The following is a 16985-nucleotide window of genomic DNA, read 5'->3' on the forward strand; positions in this document are numbered from 1 at the left end:
TGTAGGTGTATATATGTTTTGCCTGGTTGTATACTAAGTTCCGTTGTACTATGCACATGCAATGGCCTTGGCAGCCACAGAGATCACCTGGGTGGTTGTAAGCCACCGTGTGGGTGCTGGGAACTGAACTAAGGTCCTTGGCAAGAGCAGTACACCCTCTTAACCACTGAGCAATGTCTCCGGCCCCTCCTTCTGCTTTTATGTGGGTTCAAGTTGCCAAGCTTACATGCAAAGCAAGAAGTGTCTTTACCTGCTGGGTCATGTCACTGGCTCCTACATCAACGGATCTCTGAAGACAGCTTTGGTGGCATTGCCACCCAGTCTTGACACAAAATATCCTCATTCTGTACTTTCCTGTCAACTTTACTGATTAGCATAGTAAAGGTAAAGTCACAGGGATCCTGTACTTCAAGAAAAGAAACTGGATGTGGCAGCTCACGCCTGGAGTCCCAGCACTCCGGTGTCAGAGATGGGTAGATCTCTCAAAAGTTTGAGGCCAGCTTGGTCTACATGATGGATTCTAGGACAGCCAGAACTAAATAAAATAGACCCTGCTCAAAAAAAATTGTGTGTGTGTGTGTGTGTGTGAGAAATCTGGGTCAGTAATAGATGTGTGTGTAGCATGCCCAAAGCCCTGGGTTTGAACCCCAGAACCAAAAAGAGCTGGGAAAGAGCGAATAATCCACCTGCTACAAACCAGGTACTTGACGTGACTCGGTTCTACAAATGAGGTCGGTCAGTGAAAGCAAGCTTTGGCCCACTTCCTCAGATACCATGGTCGTCTGAATGAGAATGTCCCCCCAGGCTCATGTTTGAATTCTCTGTCACCAGAGCATAGAACTGTTTGAGACAGATTATTAGGATTAGCAGGCACCAGGATGGGCTGAGGTTTCAAAGCCCCATGCCCAGCCCAGTCTTTCTTTCTCTTTCTGCCTGGGGATCCGGATACAAAGCTCGCAGCTACCACTACCACTCTAGCACCTTGTCTGTCTGCTTTCTGCCAAGGTGTTCACAGATGAACCCTATAAAATTGTAAGAAGTCCCCAAATTAAAGGCGATTTTGTTTTTGTTTTTTTCGAGACTGGGTTTCTCTGTATAGACCAGGCTGGCCTCGAACTAAGAGATTCGCCTGGCTCTTCTTCCCAAGTGCTAGAATTAAAGGCATGTGCCACCACTGCCCAGCAATTAAAGGGTTTTTTAAGCTGCCTTGGGTCATCATGGGGTTTTCTTACAGCAATAATAAAAACAGTAACTAAGACAGATATTTAGCACTTTGAGAGCCACAGGAACTCAAAGTAAATCAATGTAATTTTTTCGTTTGTTTGGGGTTTTTTTTTTGTTTTGTTTTGTTTTGTTTTGGTTTGGTTTTTGGTTTTTTCAAGACAGAGTTTCTCTGTATAGCCCTGGCTGTCCTGGAACTCACTTTGAAGAGCCTGCCTCTGCCTCCTGAGTGCTGGGATTAAAGGTGTGCACCACCACGCCCGACTTATCAATGTAATTTTTATTAAATTAAAAAAATATAAATTTGGCTGGGAGTGACGGTGCAAACCTTTAATCCCAGAACTCGGCAGAAGTGGGAGGATTTTTGTGAATTTGAGACCAGCCTGATCTATATATTGAGTGCCAGGACAGTCAGGACCATGTAGAGACCCTATCTCAAAAAAATAAATAAGAAGTTGCCAAGATGGCTAAGAGGTTAAGAGCCTGTATTTTCCCAGAAGCCCCAACTTCAGTTCTCCGCATCCACATCAGTTCATATCTGTCTGGTTCTCAAGCTCCCAATGCTGTGGCCCTTTAGTACAGTTCCTCAGGTTGTGGGGACCCCGGCCATAACTTTCCTTTTCTTATAAGGAAAACATTTCATTGGGGCTGAGGTTCCATCCGTTATCATGGCAGGCCATGAGGGTGTTCAGGCAGACACAGTTCTGGACAAGGAGCCTGAGAGTTCTGCATCTCGATTCCCCGGCAGGAGACTACATCCAATAAACTTATTTTTGTTGCTACTTCACAGCTGTAATTTTCCTACTGTTTTTTTGTTTGGAGACAGGGTTTCTCTGTATAGCCATGGCCGTCCTGGAACTCACTCTGTAGACCAGGCTGGCCTCGAACTCAGAAATCCGCCTGCCTCTGCCTCCCGAGTGCTGGGATTAAAGGTGTGCACCACCACACCGGCCAACACCCGGCTTTTGCAATCTTTTTTTTTTTTTTAATTTTCCTACTGTTATGAATCCTAAAGCAACTCTGTATTTTCTGATGGTCTTAGGCAACCCCTGGGAAAGGGTAGTTTGACCAATCCCGGGGTCGAGGTCCACAAATTGACAACTTGTGTGTTAGCTCTTCCTGCCAGGATCTCAGATGACAACTGCCCTCCAGAGCATCTCTCACTTTGTAGTTCAAGAGTTTCTGTGTAGGGCTGGTGAGATGGCTCAGTGGGTAAGAGCACCCGACTGCTCTTCCGAAGGTCCGGAGTTCAAATCCCAGCAACCACATGGTGGCTCACAACCATCCGTAACAAGATCTGACGCCCTCTTCTGGAGTATCTGAAGACAGCTACAGTGTACTTACATATAAAAAAAAAAAAAAAAAAAAAATTTCTGTGTAGACCAGGCTGTCTTCACACTCTGCCATCTGCCTCCCAAGGGATAGGATCAAAAGGCCACCATGCCTGGCCATTTCTCACTTTTTAAGCTTAGGATTTAACTCAAACTTTAGAAGCCAAATCCTCGCCAGGTGTGCTATTATGTACTCAAAATGCCAACAGTGAAGACTAAGTAAGAGCAGGTGATTTAGTCTGAGGCCAGCCCAGGTGTGGAGTGAGAGCCAGATGTGGGTGGGGGAACATCTGTAATCCAGCACTTGAGAGGCAGAGGTAGCTGGATCTATAAAATTCAAGGCCAACTTGACTATTCAATGAGACTAGCAAAGGGGCCAGAATGGCCGGGTGACAGTCCTTACAGTCCAGTAATGGGTAATTATGAATGGTCTCATTCTGCCCTTTGCAGAAGAACTGGTCACAAACGCGCCAGAAAGCATCGTGCTGGAACAGGAAGTTGATCAGTAGACCTCGAAGAGGAATCCAGAAAAAGCTCACCTACCTTCCAGGACAAATCAATGGTTCCCACATCTAAGTCAAGCCAACTCCCCTTTGGTGGCCTCAAGGCCCTCACAGCTAAGGGTTGAAAAACCACTGAATTTTCATGTGGCCAATGATGGTTGAGCCCAGAAACTATAGCCCAGGCAGTAAAAACAGACTTGGCGCTCTATGCTATAAATGGCAATATTTTTGTTGGAGTTTGCCAAACAAGAAACTGTGGTAAGAACAAAGAGGAGGAGCCACTAAGACAGGAGAGCAGGGGAAACCCTTCAAAGGCACAACATTGCAGACCAGGTTTGAAACACAAGGGAAATGGCTGCCGGGTGGGTTTGCTCCGACTGGCCAGGCTGGGCTACACAGTGAGAATGTACATCAAAAACCAAATGGGAAAAAAGCTGAGTTTGAAAGTTACCTCTTACTATATTAGCTACTTTTATTCCTGTAATAGATGACAAAACAACTTAGTATTGTAACCCAGTGTTCTAGGTCTATCAATGCAAAGGCCTGGCAGAGCAGAGCTGCACCTCATGACAGGGAGAGCAGAGGCAACCTGGCTCTGAGCATCCTATCCCAGCCCAGCCTAGAGGGGGTCAGGCCAATCTCCCTGCTCTCCCTGGCAACTCTCTGGGACTCTTTTCCTAGCAAAGCCCTCCCCTCATCCCGAGCACCCAAGCTCCCCAACTCCCAGAAGCACAGACACACTCAGCTTTCAATATAAGTTTCCTTTTATTTTGAGGCTGAAAACAGTGGAATGAGATTGCTTTGTGGCTGAAACAGCTTTCCCCCGGAAGGGACCCCCGGGAGTGTTCGTTCATCCATTCAATAAACAAACTAGCCAAGTCCGAGCCCGCTGCCCCTCCCCCAGCTTCAAGAACAGAGAAGGGAGGGAGGAAGGCACAATCAAATTCAGGGTCAGGATGGCCGGCAGAGTTCTGGTAAAATACAATCCCAAAGTTATCGCAATTACAGAGTCTAACAGTCACAAGCAGCAGCCCCCCAATGCCTCCCAGACATCCACTCAGAAAAATAAAGCCCTCCCCGGAAGCCGTGTCCTCGGACTGCCTATCAACCCATTCTGCCAGAGTGGGCTCTTCTCATTCAACTCTGGTTTCGGAGAACAGAATCACGATTTCTGAAGAGAAGGGAGACTCCAAATGGTGGTAAAAGGTATTTATTCATCATGCAAATTTATAATCTGCTTAAATTCATTTCCAATGAGCTTATAAGCAGTGGTTCACATAAAACTGTGGTCACATGAGGTTCCCTAACGAGTCCAGAAGCACCCCTGCCCAGTGCTCCTGTTTGAGATGTCCAGGTCACCTGGCCAGAGCTGTGACAGGAAGCACAGGTGAGTCTCACTGGCACTCCTTGGGGTGGGGATGTGACCAGACAAGGAGATCACTGGGAAAGCCGTATCATTACGTGACATGTGACAACTGCCAAAGAGGAAACCATATGTATGGGGGAAAAGAGTGTAGGAAATTAATCCCATGGTTACTGGAAATTGTCTCCCTCCCTTAAAAGAAAAAAAAATTTTTTTTGGTTTTTATTTTTTTTTTTTTTAAGATTTTTTGGAAAGTATTTTTAAGGTAATAGTTTTTCCTTTGGAAAAAGAAATCTTTCCCCCGCCTAACCTAAGCAAGTGGAGTTGCCACTACCTAAATTTCTCTATATTGTTTTGCTAAGAGGTAGATTAAAACCAAAAGTGAAACAGGCTTCTATAAGGAGGTCATTTAGGGGTGGGGAGGGCTAGGGCACCTGGCGGTGGTCAACTACAAAGGTGGCCTGAGCGAGCCTGGTAGACTGGACCAGGCCCCAGGGCAGAAGGATCCTGCTCTATCTCAGAGCGCGCCCCCTCCCCCCATACACACACACACCTCCCGAGGGGACTCAGTGGAGGCAGAGGATCTTGAAGAAACCCTGTTGAAGAGGCCCCGGTTCCCAAGTTAGGAGCTGACTAGGGGATTCCAGGCCGGACCCAGAACCACCCTCCATCCAGCTCTCTAGGGAAGGAGCCCATTCCTTTCCTCACATCAAGCTTAAGCTTAAGCTCTGAGAGAGAGGGGGAGGAGCTGGAGTGAAGGGATGAGAGAGTGGGGGAGGAGAGCAGAAAAGGGGATGGGGTGGGGGGGAGGGGACACGAGATGACGGAACCCTGCCAACCCGACCAATGTGAGTGGGGACCCGGGCAAGCCTGCCCGATCCCCATGACAAACCTAGTGTGGCATAAGCCAAAACTCTCTCCTGGCTGGGATTCATCCCCGAGGCATGAGTCCCTGCCCTCATCTCCAATCTTACTGTGAGGACTGAGGTAGTTCATCCATTTATACTCGTAGTATTCATCATCTGTGATTATGAAAAACACACGCTCCAGGAGCATCCTGCTATTTAAGAAAAACAAATTCTCTTCTTTTGTCAGTCCATAGTCACCCATTTGAGGGCATCCGTAATGATACCACATCAGGCCGTGCAGGGTTGAGGCTTTGGCCTAGCCTCTAGACCATGAAGCATGTGGCCTGTCCCGGATCTTGAACCCTCACTGAGATGTATCCAAAGGAAAGAAACACCATGTTTCAGCTGGTATTACTCTATGTATGTCTGAATACAAGAACAACATTCTGCACCTAAACCATTGAGTATCTGGAAGGAAAATGGCTTTTACATCCCCTGGCATTGATGAGGGGGTCTCTTCCTGCAATGTCCTGCCAAGCTGGTCTCCTTCTATTGGTTTTCAACAAACAGGCAAAAACAGTTGTGTGGTCTGAATGGCAAAGCCACTAGGATCTCCCCCAGGAGCACTTAGGACAAGGAAAGGCGACCTCGTCCCGAGAGAGGGGGAGAAGAGTTGCCTAAATCGACAGCTCCTCCTGGGGCTCAGTTAGGCTTGGCGCCCTCTGGGGCTGAGGTAGTTAATAGCACTGCTGGTTCCCAGTTTGGCAGAGGGTGTCTGGGAAGGGAGGAGGGGAAGGCACCCTTGAGAGCTAACTGAGGCCCCTCCTCACTGCCAGTCTGCCAGGCCTGAAGGGAACTCCACGGTGCCATCTCTGCAGTGGGGACAGGGGAGGAGAGCAGTCCCACAGGGAGCCCAAGAGTCCCTCCTTCCCCAAAGTGCAACAGGACCCCCTTTTCCCTGCTCCCTAGCCCTGGGCAAGCACCACACCCCAATCCCCCAGGAACTTAACAAGAGTGGTGCTTGTCTTTAGTGTAGTCTCCAGGACCCTCCCCCTCACAGACAGGCCTAGGAGATGTAGAAAGATGGCCGGCCACTGCTTTGTCTTAGAAACAGCCTCTCAGCCTCTGTCTGTCTGTCTGTCTTTGGCACAAAGGAAAACGGACATACAGAACCAACTGGAACATCCTGTCCCAGCATCCTCGGGGTTTTGACATGGTGTCTCCAGCCAATAGCGAGGCAGGAGTTTTCCCCAAAAGCGGAGAGTTTAGGGAAATGAAAGACAGAAAGGACCGGAAAGAGTCAAAGGCCACACGACTTCCCTCGTACCTAGACCTCCTTCCAGCAACTAAGTCCACAAACTGCAAAAGGCAACCAGACCCCAGAGGGGGTTAAAGCCACTGCGGTGTAAGCGGCAGATGCAGCTTCAAAGTCAGTCAGTGAGTCAAACCATTTGGCTTTTTATGTGTTTCCAAGAATTTAAAAAATAGACCCAAGAGATGATCCTTTCATTCATAAAACTACGTGTGTAGTGCACACACACACACCTCTATACATAGACCTCTGAGCACAGAAGCAGTTTCTTCTAAAGGTTGCTTTTCTCAACTGTCCAAATATCCCAAGTGCTTTTTGTAATAATTTGCCATCTTACCTAGGACAGGGTTTGGAAAAAAAAAAAAAAAGAGGTGACAAGCAGGGTAAGGAGCTGCCCTAAGATCTGGCCTTTGAGTCACCAGACAACCCAAATAAGCCAGGCTCTCCCTTCCTGCTGACCTCTGCCCCTAGTCCATATTCTTACTTTCATTAGGAAGCCAACTTTCACAATCTTGCTGCTGGGCAAATCCAGCCATGAGTGGAACCTTGCCTAGTCCATGTAAGTTTTCAGGTCCCTTGTCACACATGTTCTGATCTCTTCTGGGAGCTCAATCAGCTAAAGGGAAGGACTTGGACTTAAGGTGTGAAGGGGGCAGGTCCCCAAGGAACAGACGCTCCAGCAATCTCATTCCAGGTACTATGGGATCCCCCCATGGTCACTTGAACCAGGTATCAAAGCATGCTTGCTGCAAGAAATCCACTTGAAATCACTAAATGGCCGATGTCTGAACATTGTCTGCTTTGAATGGGAACAAAGCACATAGAGCCAGGTGGGAAGCTTAATTCTACTGGCCTGTTACATCCTAAAGACTGTTTCTCTCTTTGGACTAAATGGTCTGGAGCCTATGAGAGACCGTGGCTGTGATGGGGACCAAGTGGTAAGACCCTGTCCCAACCACACTCAGCATTTCCTCTTCCTCCTCTTGGCTACCCACCACTCTAAAACCAAGAATGCCCTAACAGGTCCACTTTTAGAATGAAGCAGATCAACCTAAGGAGGCAGGGAGACGGGGAGGGCAGTTATGGAGGGTCCGCTGGCCTTGTGGTCTATGCAGAATGACACAGACAAGAACAAGGTGGGGTGGGAATGAAACAATAACCAAAAAATCATCAGGAAAAGCACTGTAATGACAAACCAGGTGGCCCGATGGGAACAGAGTGGCCTTGTCTTTCCCATAAACGGAGTCTTGGCTCCCATATTTTTAAAGAAATACAGGTTTCTTTTAAAACAGTATTATTTTTTAGTTATTATTTCTTTCCTCGATAAAACGGAGGCAATATCATAAAATAACAGCACCGCTGGTGGGAAGAGCCGGCTAAGGTACTGTCTCACCAGAGGGGAGGAGGGGTGCCCACAGTTTGACCCCCAAGGGCTAAAGCTCTGCTAGATCTTAAATCCTACTTCAAGGTCAGAGTCTAGAACCCAGGGAGGACCTGGGCTCCTTGGAGTTTTCCACTTCACCATGGCCTCCTCCCCTGGATCCAGGCCCCAACCCCCACCTTTCCCCCACAGGGCCTTTTCTCCACAGAGCCCCAAAAGAGTTACTGGCTCATGTTTTAAGAAATTATGAAACATAACTTTCTCATTTTTTCTTTTCATTAAAAAAATAAAATATTCAAGACTATCAGCTTCTCTTTTGCTTCGCTTTTCTTTTTTTTTATATAAAATATCAGCAAGCCGCAAAAAAAAAAAAAAAAAAATTAAAAAAAAGAAAGAAAATTAAAAACCAGGATTTAGGGAACAAAAGGAAAACCATTGCTGAGGTAACTTCACACCTTGAGGTAGTTTACTTCGCACAGCACTGCCTGACTCCGCCCACACGTCACGGTAGCTTTGTCACTGTTGTCCTTGCAATATCAGGAAGCGGGGACCCCGAGCACAGGCAGAGAGGCCTTCCTTTCTTCCCAGCACACTTGACAGCATTGTCCAGGGTAGCTAAAGTGCATCACCTGGCTAATATGCATTACAGTCAGTACAGGATCGGGAGGGAGGCTGAGCCTCACTTAACTGATGGCCGCTGCCCTCCACAAGGGTTAACTTCCAACAGGATCTCAGTGAGCCTGGTAAATTAATAAATTAAGTGTGCTCACCCCTCTGTGCATAATGCGGCTGGTACTCTGGTTTGTTTTCAGGCACACCTTTCATAATAACAATGACATTCACGGAGGCATAAGCAGTCAGTTAAATACTCCTCTAGATAAAAACAGAAGCGACATTCTCCAATTTACTAAGTTTGCCAGATGATGGACTAAATTTTAAGCTTTATCAGGAGCTCAGGGTTGGGTTGTAGTCCGACCACCACAAGGGAACAGTGCCGTGGTGGGGACACACACACCGCAACAGCTGCCTCAGCCCTTGTCAAAGCACGCGGGTGGAGCGAGAGCACCTTTGGGCCACTCAACTCCTCCACAGAACCGAGACTTTACCAAAGGGAGCTCACACCCCCTTCCCAGAGCTCATATATCCCATCATTAAAATAGACTTTAAAAAATATATAAAATCCGCCTGAGAGAGAATGGTGGGAATCAGGGACCGTGGTCAGCCCTACCCTGAAGCACGCAGCACCACTCCCCTGTACCAGGGCACCGTGCAGGACTCCCAGGGTTACAGGGGCATAAGTGAGGTGGGGAAGCCCCAGCTGGCCGGCCAGGAGGAATTTCTGCTGTGCCAATTTTTCAAGATCTGCAAGAGCTCAGCCATAAGGCATGCTTTTTTTTTTCTTTTTCTTTTTGTGATGCCAAGGATAGAAGCCAGGGCCTCGTCCGTGCCGGGCAAGCACTGTGCCCGGCGAGCTCTATCCTTAGCCCAAGGACTCCTTTTAAACGTGGATCGGTACATACTGTAATTATTAACTCTCTCCTTTATATCTTGCTGTTCCTAATGGTTGGTTAAGGAAAAATCAGAATTAGACTATCCAGGATAGGGCTCTCCAGAGTTAATATTGTAAACAAAGCTGTGTTCTAGCCCTCCTCCCGCCCCTCCCCCACCCCAGCACAACAAGGCTGAAACAGTGTGAATGGATCCAGGAAGAGGTAAGTTACTGGTCAGGACATTAAGAACGGGAGGAATTTTCGTGAATTAACCAAGAAGGTTAGAAAGATTTGGAGGGGTTAAGAAACAAACCATCCTTTGAGGTTTTATAAAACCTGAAGGAAATTTTATTTCTCTTCCCCACTGGGATCTGACCCATCCTTCCATGGAGGCTGGAGAACTTCAAGACAATCCACGTTTAAAAGCAACCCAAGCTATGATTGCAATGGTGATATTCCAAGGGGTGGGCTGTGGCCAGCTGGCTCAATTGGGGGCGAGAGATCAGGATTCCTCACTGGAACATTGTTCTCAAGACAGTGTGCAAACCTGATCTCCAGCCAGGCCCAAATGCCCTGATTCCCACTCATTCTCAGGCCTGCTGGGAAGAGCACACCGGCCCTCCACCCGCCCCTCCAGTTCTGTGTTCCTCCTGCTGATCTTGGAGCCAATGGGACAGGAGGGGGCGGGGTCACTTCCTCCGAGCCTGGGCCAGGTTGCTCTGTCCCTTCTGGTGCTGTTGCTTAACTTGAGCCAGGATGTCTCGGATCTTCCGCTGAGCCATCTGCATTCAGAACAGGCAGGTGAGGACCTCCAAAGGGAGAAGCTATGCATACCAGCAACAAATGGCATTTGCAACTCAACAGACTATTAAATAGAGGGAGATCTAAGGAAGGGTGTGTCTGTTTGTCTGTCCGTCCGCTCGCCCGTCCATTCAAGGGAGAGTTGACCCTCTGACATGCTACTGAAGATGAAATGCAGCTTCATGATATCCCACTTACAAATTAGAAGGCACTACTTCAAACTGCTATGGAGAGAAACTGCAGGCAAGAGAGTAAGATGCCCAGACACCGCTGGTTACCAGCAGTGATGGGACAATGAGCTCCCCTATGAAATGGATGAAGCACCCAAGAATAGCCTTCACTTTCCCTCTTAAAAGCTTCTTCCGGGGACCTGAGTTCAATTCCCAGAAACCACATAGTGGCTCACAACCATCTGTAATGGGATCTGATACCCTCTTCTGGTGTGTCTGGAGACTGCTACAGTGTACTCATATAAGTAAATAAACCTTAAGAAAAAAAAAATTTCGCGGAGCGTGGTGGCACATGCCTTTAATCCCAGCACTCAAGAGGCAGAGGCTGGCGGATTTCTGAGTTCGAGTCCAGCCTGGCCTACAAAGTGAGTTCCAGGACAGCCAGGGCTATACAGAGAAACCCTGTCTCAAAAAAAAAAAAAAAAAAGAAAAGAAAAGAAAAAAATAAATAAATAAATAAATAAATAATTTCTTCCGGGCTGGAGAGATGACTCCGTGGTTAAGAGCACCGACTACTCTTCCAGAGGTCCTGAGTAAGTGTTAGCAAGAAAATCAACTAACTGCAAAGTGGGCTCCACATGTAAGATTTTCCTGACTGTCTTCTTCCCATAGACCGAGTGTTCCACTGAAGAGAACACTACTTCATAAGCAGTGTGACTCAGACCAACTATGGTGACCTCACATGATCTCAACATGGGAGATGAAGGCAGGACTGTCTAAAAGTTGAGGCCAGTTCAGGCTACATATTCAGTCTGTCTGGTCTCAAACACTCACACATGCACACATACACAAGGAGAAGGAGGGAAAAGATCTCAACAGATTTCCACTGACTCCTTTTCAGAGCAACCAAAATAATGTCTGCAATGCACCTACTACCAGGCTCAGCAGTTAAGAGCACTGACTGCTCTTCCAGAGGTCCTGAGTTCAAATCCCAGCAGCCAAATGGTGTCTCACAACCATCTGCAACCTTTTCTGGTATGTCTGAAGACAGCTACAGTGTACTTGTATAAATAAAATAAATATATCTTAAAAAAAAAAGAAAGGTGGCGGCGCACACCTTTAAACCCAGCAGGCGGATTTCTGAGTTTGAGGCCAGCCTGGTCTATAGAATGAGTTCCAGAACAGCCAGAGAAACCCTGTCTTGAAAAACAAACAAACAAACACACCTACTACCATCCACCATTTATCCTTACAAGTCTTATTCCCCTCATTTGAATAATGTGGTACTATAGGATGTAACGGAGCTAATAGACACAAAGCCCATGAGACAGTGTTAAGTCTATTATAACCATAAATCTTAGCTCTCATTGCTGTGGCTCTCACCATTTCTCAAAGATCCTTAAGAGAAAGCTACCAATAGGTAACAGAGCAGAGAGGGTATGTGGGGCTGAGTTCAAGGCATGTGTCCTGGCCCTAATTGCTCAAGCAGCCCCTGGGGGCCACAGCACATGAATAAACTAGATAGAGCTATAACACCATGGTGATATTTGGGGGCTTAAGAGCCCCTTTGTCAACCTTAGGAAACTTTCTTTTCCGCCCCTTGCTGAGGGTCAACAAAGTTTGAACATGAACTTTCCTGGCTTCATAGCCAGTGACTAACTAGTAGGAAAGGGGATCCAAAGGCAGGCAGAGCGACACACGTGTGTGCCCAGCTTTCAGGAGGCTGAAGCTGAAGGACCAGTGCATGAGAGGCCGGCCTCATCCAGACACTGAGTTCCTGGAGGGCAGAGCATGGACAGGGCACAGAAGAAAACCAAGAGGGATCTGAAAAGAAACCCCAGCCCTACTGTCATCCTTCTAGGACCAAAGCTGAATGCTGACTTCCTATTCAGTTCAAAAGGGGTCCAGGACAACCACAGAGACTATGAAGAACAGATACAATCGTTAGTATCAGACATAAACCTTTATGAACTATGATTTGCAGAAGTTGGTTCTCTGCCACCCTGTGGGCACTGGAGACTGCGCTCAGGTTTGTGTTTAGCAAACATTATAAACACTTTTTAAATTTTTTCCCCCTAGACAGTTTCTTCTGTGATGCCTTGGCTGTCCTGGAACTCTCTCTGTAGACCAGGCTGGCCTTAAACTGAAGAGATATGCCTGCCTCTGGAATTAAAGGTGTGCACCATCACACCTCACGGAGCCACAGCAAAGTCTAAGAAACACATCCCCATATTCACTCTTGCAACTTGAACAATAGCAACGCAGCTCAGAGCAGGCAGACTGTGGGGAGGTCGTAATGGGGCCTGGTGCGGGTCCCACTGATCAACCTTGAGAGCACTCATTTCTCTGCTGCTGGCTCCCGAGTCTTCTGGAGAGAGGGGAGCATGATACACACCTGGCTGGCATAGAAATGTCCGATGATCTTAACAATGACTTGGTCGTTCTCATCCGGGGTCTGGTCTCTTGGCACTACCACCTCAGCTGCGGTCAAGTTCTGCAGCTCATTCACCTAGGGGTGGGATACAAGACAAGAGAAGCTCGGTGTGCAACAACGAAATGCACACGGCGGGGTGTGTGTGTGTGTGTGTGTGTGTGTGTGTGTGTGTGTGTGAGGGCAACTCAGTTGTAGCTTGTTTTGCTCAGGTCCTAGGTTCAATATGTAACACCACAAGAAGGAAAAAAAAAAAAAAAAAAAAAACCAAAAAACAAAAAAGCCATGGTGGAACTGGAGGGCAGATGAAAGGTGGACGCGTGGACTCCACACTGGGGTTGGGCAGTAGCCAGAATCAGGTCAGTGGACAAATGACAGCAGGGGTGACAAAAGCCAGACGAAGGTGTGAATTTAGAGGCCACGGGTTGGGGCTCTCACCGTTTTGCCGCCTTTGCCGATGACACGGCCGGCTGCTGAAGCCGGAACCCGTATGTGGGTCTCTAGCTTTACTTCCTCCTTGGGACCAAAGAAATTCTCTTCTTTTAGTTTGCCATAGATTCTTCCCTGGGCCTAGGGAGAGGAGATCACAATTAAAATCAACTATGTATTTAAGCAGGAGTGTAGCCCTGTGTTCTGGTCCAGCCTTTTCTATCTAGCTGGCCAGAACTCTACCTAAGAAAACCAAGCAGCTAAAAGCGCCAGTGAATAACCTTCAATGGTCCCCCTGATTATCTGTAATGCTGAATTATGACCCATGAGTAAAGGAACAGCTCAGCACTGCAGAGCCTGCAGGATCACAAGTTCACAGCCAACTTGGTCTGCACAGCCAGTCCTGGGCTAACTAGAGCCAGGTACTAAGACCATGCCTTAATCTCTTCCCAACCACCTCAAAGGACATAGCACACTCATAGGTTCTAGGATGCCCTATACGGATGTGGCAGTAACACCATCCCATCACAACCATGAACGGCATGAACTGACACGCCTTGGGTGCCTAGGAAGGCCCAGCCTCCATCCTCACAGAGATCAGGTGAAGCAGCACAGACAGAAAGAAGGGCCTTGCCATCAAATGCAAGCACCTCAGATTCCTTCCTTCTCACATGCCTGTGAGGACCACGAGGAAGGAAGGAGGGAAGAAAGGGAGGGAGGGAATGAACAGGAACTGAGCTTGGGAGCACGAGAAAAGCAGCCGTGTGTCCTGTAGGAAAGGCTGGAAGATGGGGCAGGAATGTGACAGGGAACAACAGAAGCTGCCACATGGTTTTCTTGCATGTGTTAAGTTCCCAACTTCAGTTCCCCTACCTAACCCATCGAGGAAGAACAATATTGATCAGACCTTGAACTGAGCCTCTGGGGGTCCAGTGATGACGACCATTCGAACTTTGGAGTCAGGTGTTTCTGGTGGTGCAATCTAAAAAACAGCTGGTCAGAGGGTGCGGGTTCCAGGGGAAGATGAAGGCATCTCCAGCCCCTCTAGTTCCCTCCCAGTGCACGCTCTGAGAAGGGAAGAACAGAGAGCCCCAAGCCCAAGTTCCTGACTGTACACAAGAACTGTGATGATGGCATGGGCAGCATGCGAGGAGGACCTGCCTCAGTGACCTGCACACAGTAGGACTGCATCGCAACACCAAACCCACCTGGGGGTTTTAGCAGATGAGTGCTGGCAAGAGGCAGGGAATTACGAGATGACTGACTGGGTAGAGCATGCAGAGGCTACAGCTCTCTTGGGGTTGGGAGGAAATCACAAAGCTTTAAACACCATTGAAAGAAACCTGTGAGGTTAACAGCACTGGCTTCCTTGCTCTCTGGGATCCTGGATCCAGGATGGTTAAAAGACAACCAGCACAGGCAGTGTTCACTGTGAGGCACCACCTGCTTCCTGGCCTCCCACACAAGGACACTGACAGACTTGCCACACCAGGCAGTGTGACACTGAGACTCGGCAGCAGGCGATAAGGATGGGGTTGGGAGGAGGTCTATTGTGGCAGAATCTCACTCAGCCTGCTGTGTGTTAGTCCTGCTACCTGTCCAGCCTGGAAACCTAGAAGCACTGAAGACACCCGCAAGGGACTGGGCTTTTCACTCCCAGTGTGACGTGTGAAGGGGGCTGGAGTTGATACTAGACCTAGGAGAACTCAAGAACAAATCACCTTGATGGAGGCGCTGGCGAAGCGGGAGAGTTGTTTGATGTGCTGGCCCTTCTTGCCAATGATGGCGCCCACAGCCTGGGCGGGGATGAACACTTGTACCATCTCCTGCTCCGGAGCCTGCTGCCAGAACAGGGGACTCCTTACCAAAGGCCCAGGGAAGGGGGCGAGGCAGGACCCAGGAGCCCCTCCACTGGGCTGCCATACAGCCTCCAAAAGTAACAGGTGCAGATACCTAGCTGCGCCCTGGGCTATAGGAGGACGCCATGAACTCTTTTTCTCTCCCTTCCAACTAAAGGGAGCTAAAACCAAGTGGAAAGCTGCTGCCGACGCCTCAGCTGGGCTCTTCTCCTTGTAGCTGGCATTCTGGCTGCAGAGGCCTCTCTTCCCTCCCTCTTGCCAATGTCCCAAGCCCTGGGTAACAAGACCTTCCACCTACCATGAAGGAGCTATAGGGAGCAGCCCCGGTGACACTGCTGGGAGGAGGAGGGACAGCGCTGGATGAAGCTGGGAAGAGACCTACAGCAGCCAGGTTAAGCCCAGGGATGAGGTGGGACTGCAACTGCGGAGAGAGGCGAGGCACAGGTCAGCCTGCTGACAGAACCCTAGCATGCGGCTCTGGCAGGATTTCTAGGTCTTGCTGTCTGTCACCCACCAAACTCCAGGCTTGGTAAAAGCCATGTCTATATGAAATAAGAAGATGACCCCTAATGTCCCCCTCAAGCTGCTACATATGCACGCCTAACCACCCACCCACACGCCGAACTACCCACACAGACACATTAAAAAAACGGAAAATCCTATGAGCAGATCGTGGTAGCACATGCCTGTAAGGCCAGCACTCGGGAAACTAAGGCAGGAGTGAATTCAGTTCTAGCCTACAGAGCAGAGCGCAGGACTGTCTCAGAAAAAAGCTGAAGTTGGGATCCTTCATCTCCTACAGTATACAAGCTTAACTAGATCAAATCACACAGATCACAGAGTGGTTAAAGTACAGAATCCATGAAACCCAAGACTTTGCCCCCAATCCCAACCCAGCAGCCATGTAACGAGCCCTTGTGAGTAAATACAGCTACCCACGCCAACAACAGACTGTTTACCTACAATGTACAAGACGCTAGACTTCATCCCCAGCACCACCACCTCCACAGAAACAAACTTAGATGAGTTAAGTCCAAAAGCACAAACTAAGGGGCTGGAAAGGTAGCCCACTGATCAAGGGCACTGCTATTCTTCAAGGACTTCACATGGTGGGCCACAACCATCTGTAATTTTAGTTTTGGAGAATCCAATGCCCTCTTCCAGCCTCTGGGAACCTGGGACGCACACAGTGTCCTGAGATAGATGCGAGCAAAACCCTTGCTAAGTTCAGAGAAGGCTGCAAGAGGAGCTTGGGATATAGCTCCTCCAGAGGTATCACTTTCGCCTGTCTCCAAGGCCTAGACTCAACTCCCAACAACACACGCAGACGGTGCCGCCTCGCACTCACGCTCATGGCGGCCACGTCGTTCTCGTAAGCCTCTCGAACTTTCTTCATGATCTCCTGCTCGGCCCTGCAACAGTTCTCAATGGCGCCCTTCACAGTGATGGTCCTCTCAGGGTTATAGAGCGTGAGGTCCTGGAGCCTGGCAAGAGAGCAAGACAACGTCAAGCAGTGGGCAGCACAGGGCGGGAGCCAGACCCCAGCTAGGGGCAGAGCCGGAGACAACTGAGTTACTGGTCCAGCAGTTCTAAAGGACGTCTAACTTCCGGCAGGGAAGCCCTATCTCCAGGCTTCAGGTAACCAGGGCAAGGAAACTAAGCATACTCACAACAACTCCGTCTGTGGGAACACAGGCTATCATGAAAGGCTGTGGTCAGCAGACACACAGAGGCTGCAGGCAGAACTTGATGTGCTACTGTGCAATAGTTACTCTGCAACAGCTCTAAGGAATGGAGAGGCAGGCTGCTTACAGGCAGCTAACCCACTCCTGTCACTGCTCTTCAG

The 16985-nt window shown here is 48.7% G+C and overlaps 1 protein-coding gene and 1 non-coding gene across 2 annotated transcripts in view; both read right to left on the minus strand.

Moving 5' to 3' along the window:
- Positions 1-3801: 3801 nt before the first annotated feature.
- Igf2bp1 (insulin-like growth factor 2 mRNA binding protein 1) overlaps positions 3802-16985 on the minus strand; it is a 48782-nt gene continuing 35598 nt past the window's right edge. Inside the window, exons 9-15 of the mRNA NM_009951.4 lie at positions 16488-16623; positions 15438-15560; positions 15002-15121; positions 14188-14262; positions 13290-13421; positions 12816-12929; positions 3802-10231 (exon numbers count right to left, since the gene is read on the minus strand). Of these exons, the coding sequence (NP_034081.1) occupies positions 10139-10231; positions 12816-12929; positions 13290-13421; positions 14188-14262; positions 15002-15121; positions 15438-15560; positions 16488-16623 (793 nt within the window). The 3' untranslated portion in view covers positions 3802-10138. The remainder of the gene's footprint in view (positions 10232-12815; positions 12930-13289; positions 13422-14187; positions 14263-15001; positions 15122-15437; positions 15561-16487; positions 16624-16985) is intronic.
- On the minus strand, positions 9931-10022 carry Mir3063 (microRNA 3063). Its single transcript, NR_037223.1, has one exon. It is a non-coding gene; the product is annotated as a microRNA 3063 (primary transcript).

The sequence above is a fragment of the Mus musculus genome, chromosome 11 (genome assembly GCF_000001635.26).
Source record: "Mus musculus strain C57BL/6J chromosome 11, GRCm38.p6 C57BL/6J".
Classification (NCBI taxonomy): domain Eukaryota; kingdom Metazoa; phylum Chordata; class Mammalia; order Rodentia; family Muridae; genus Mus; species Mus musculus.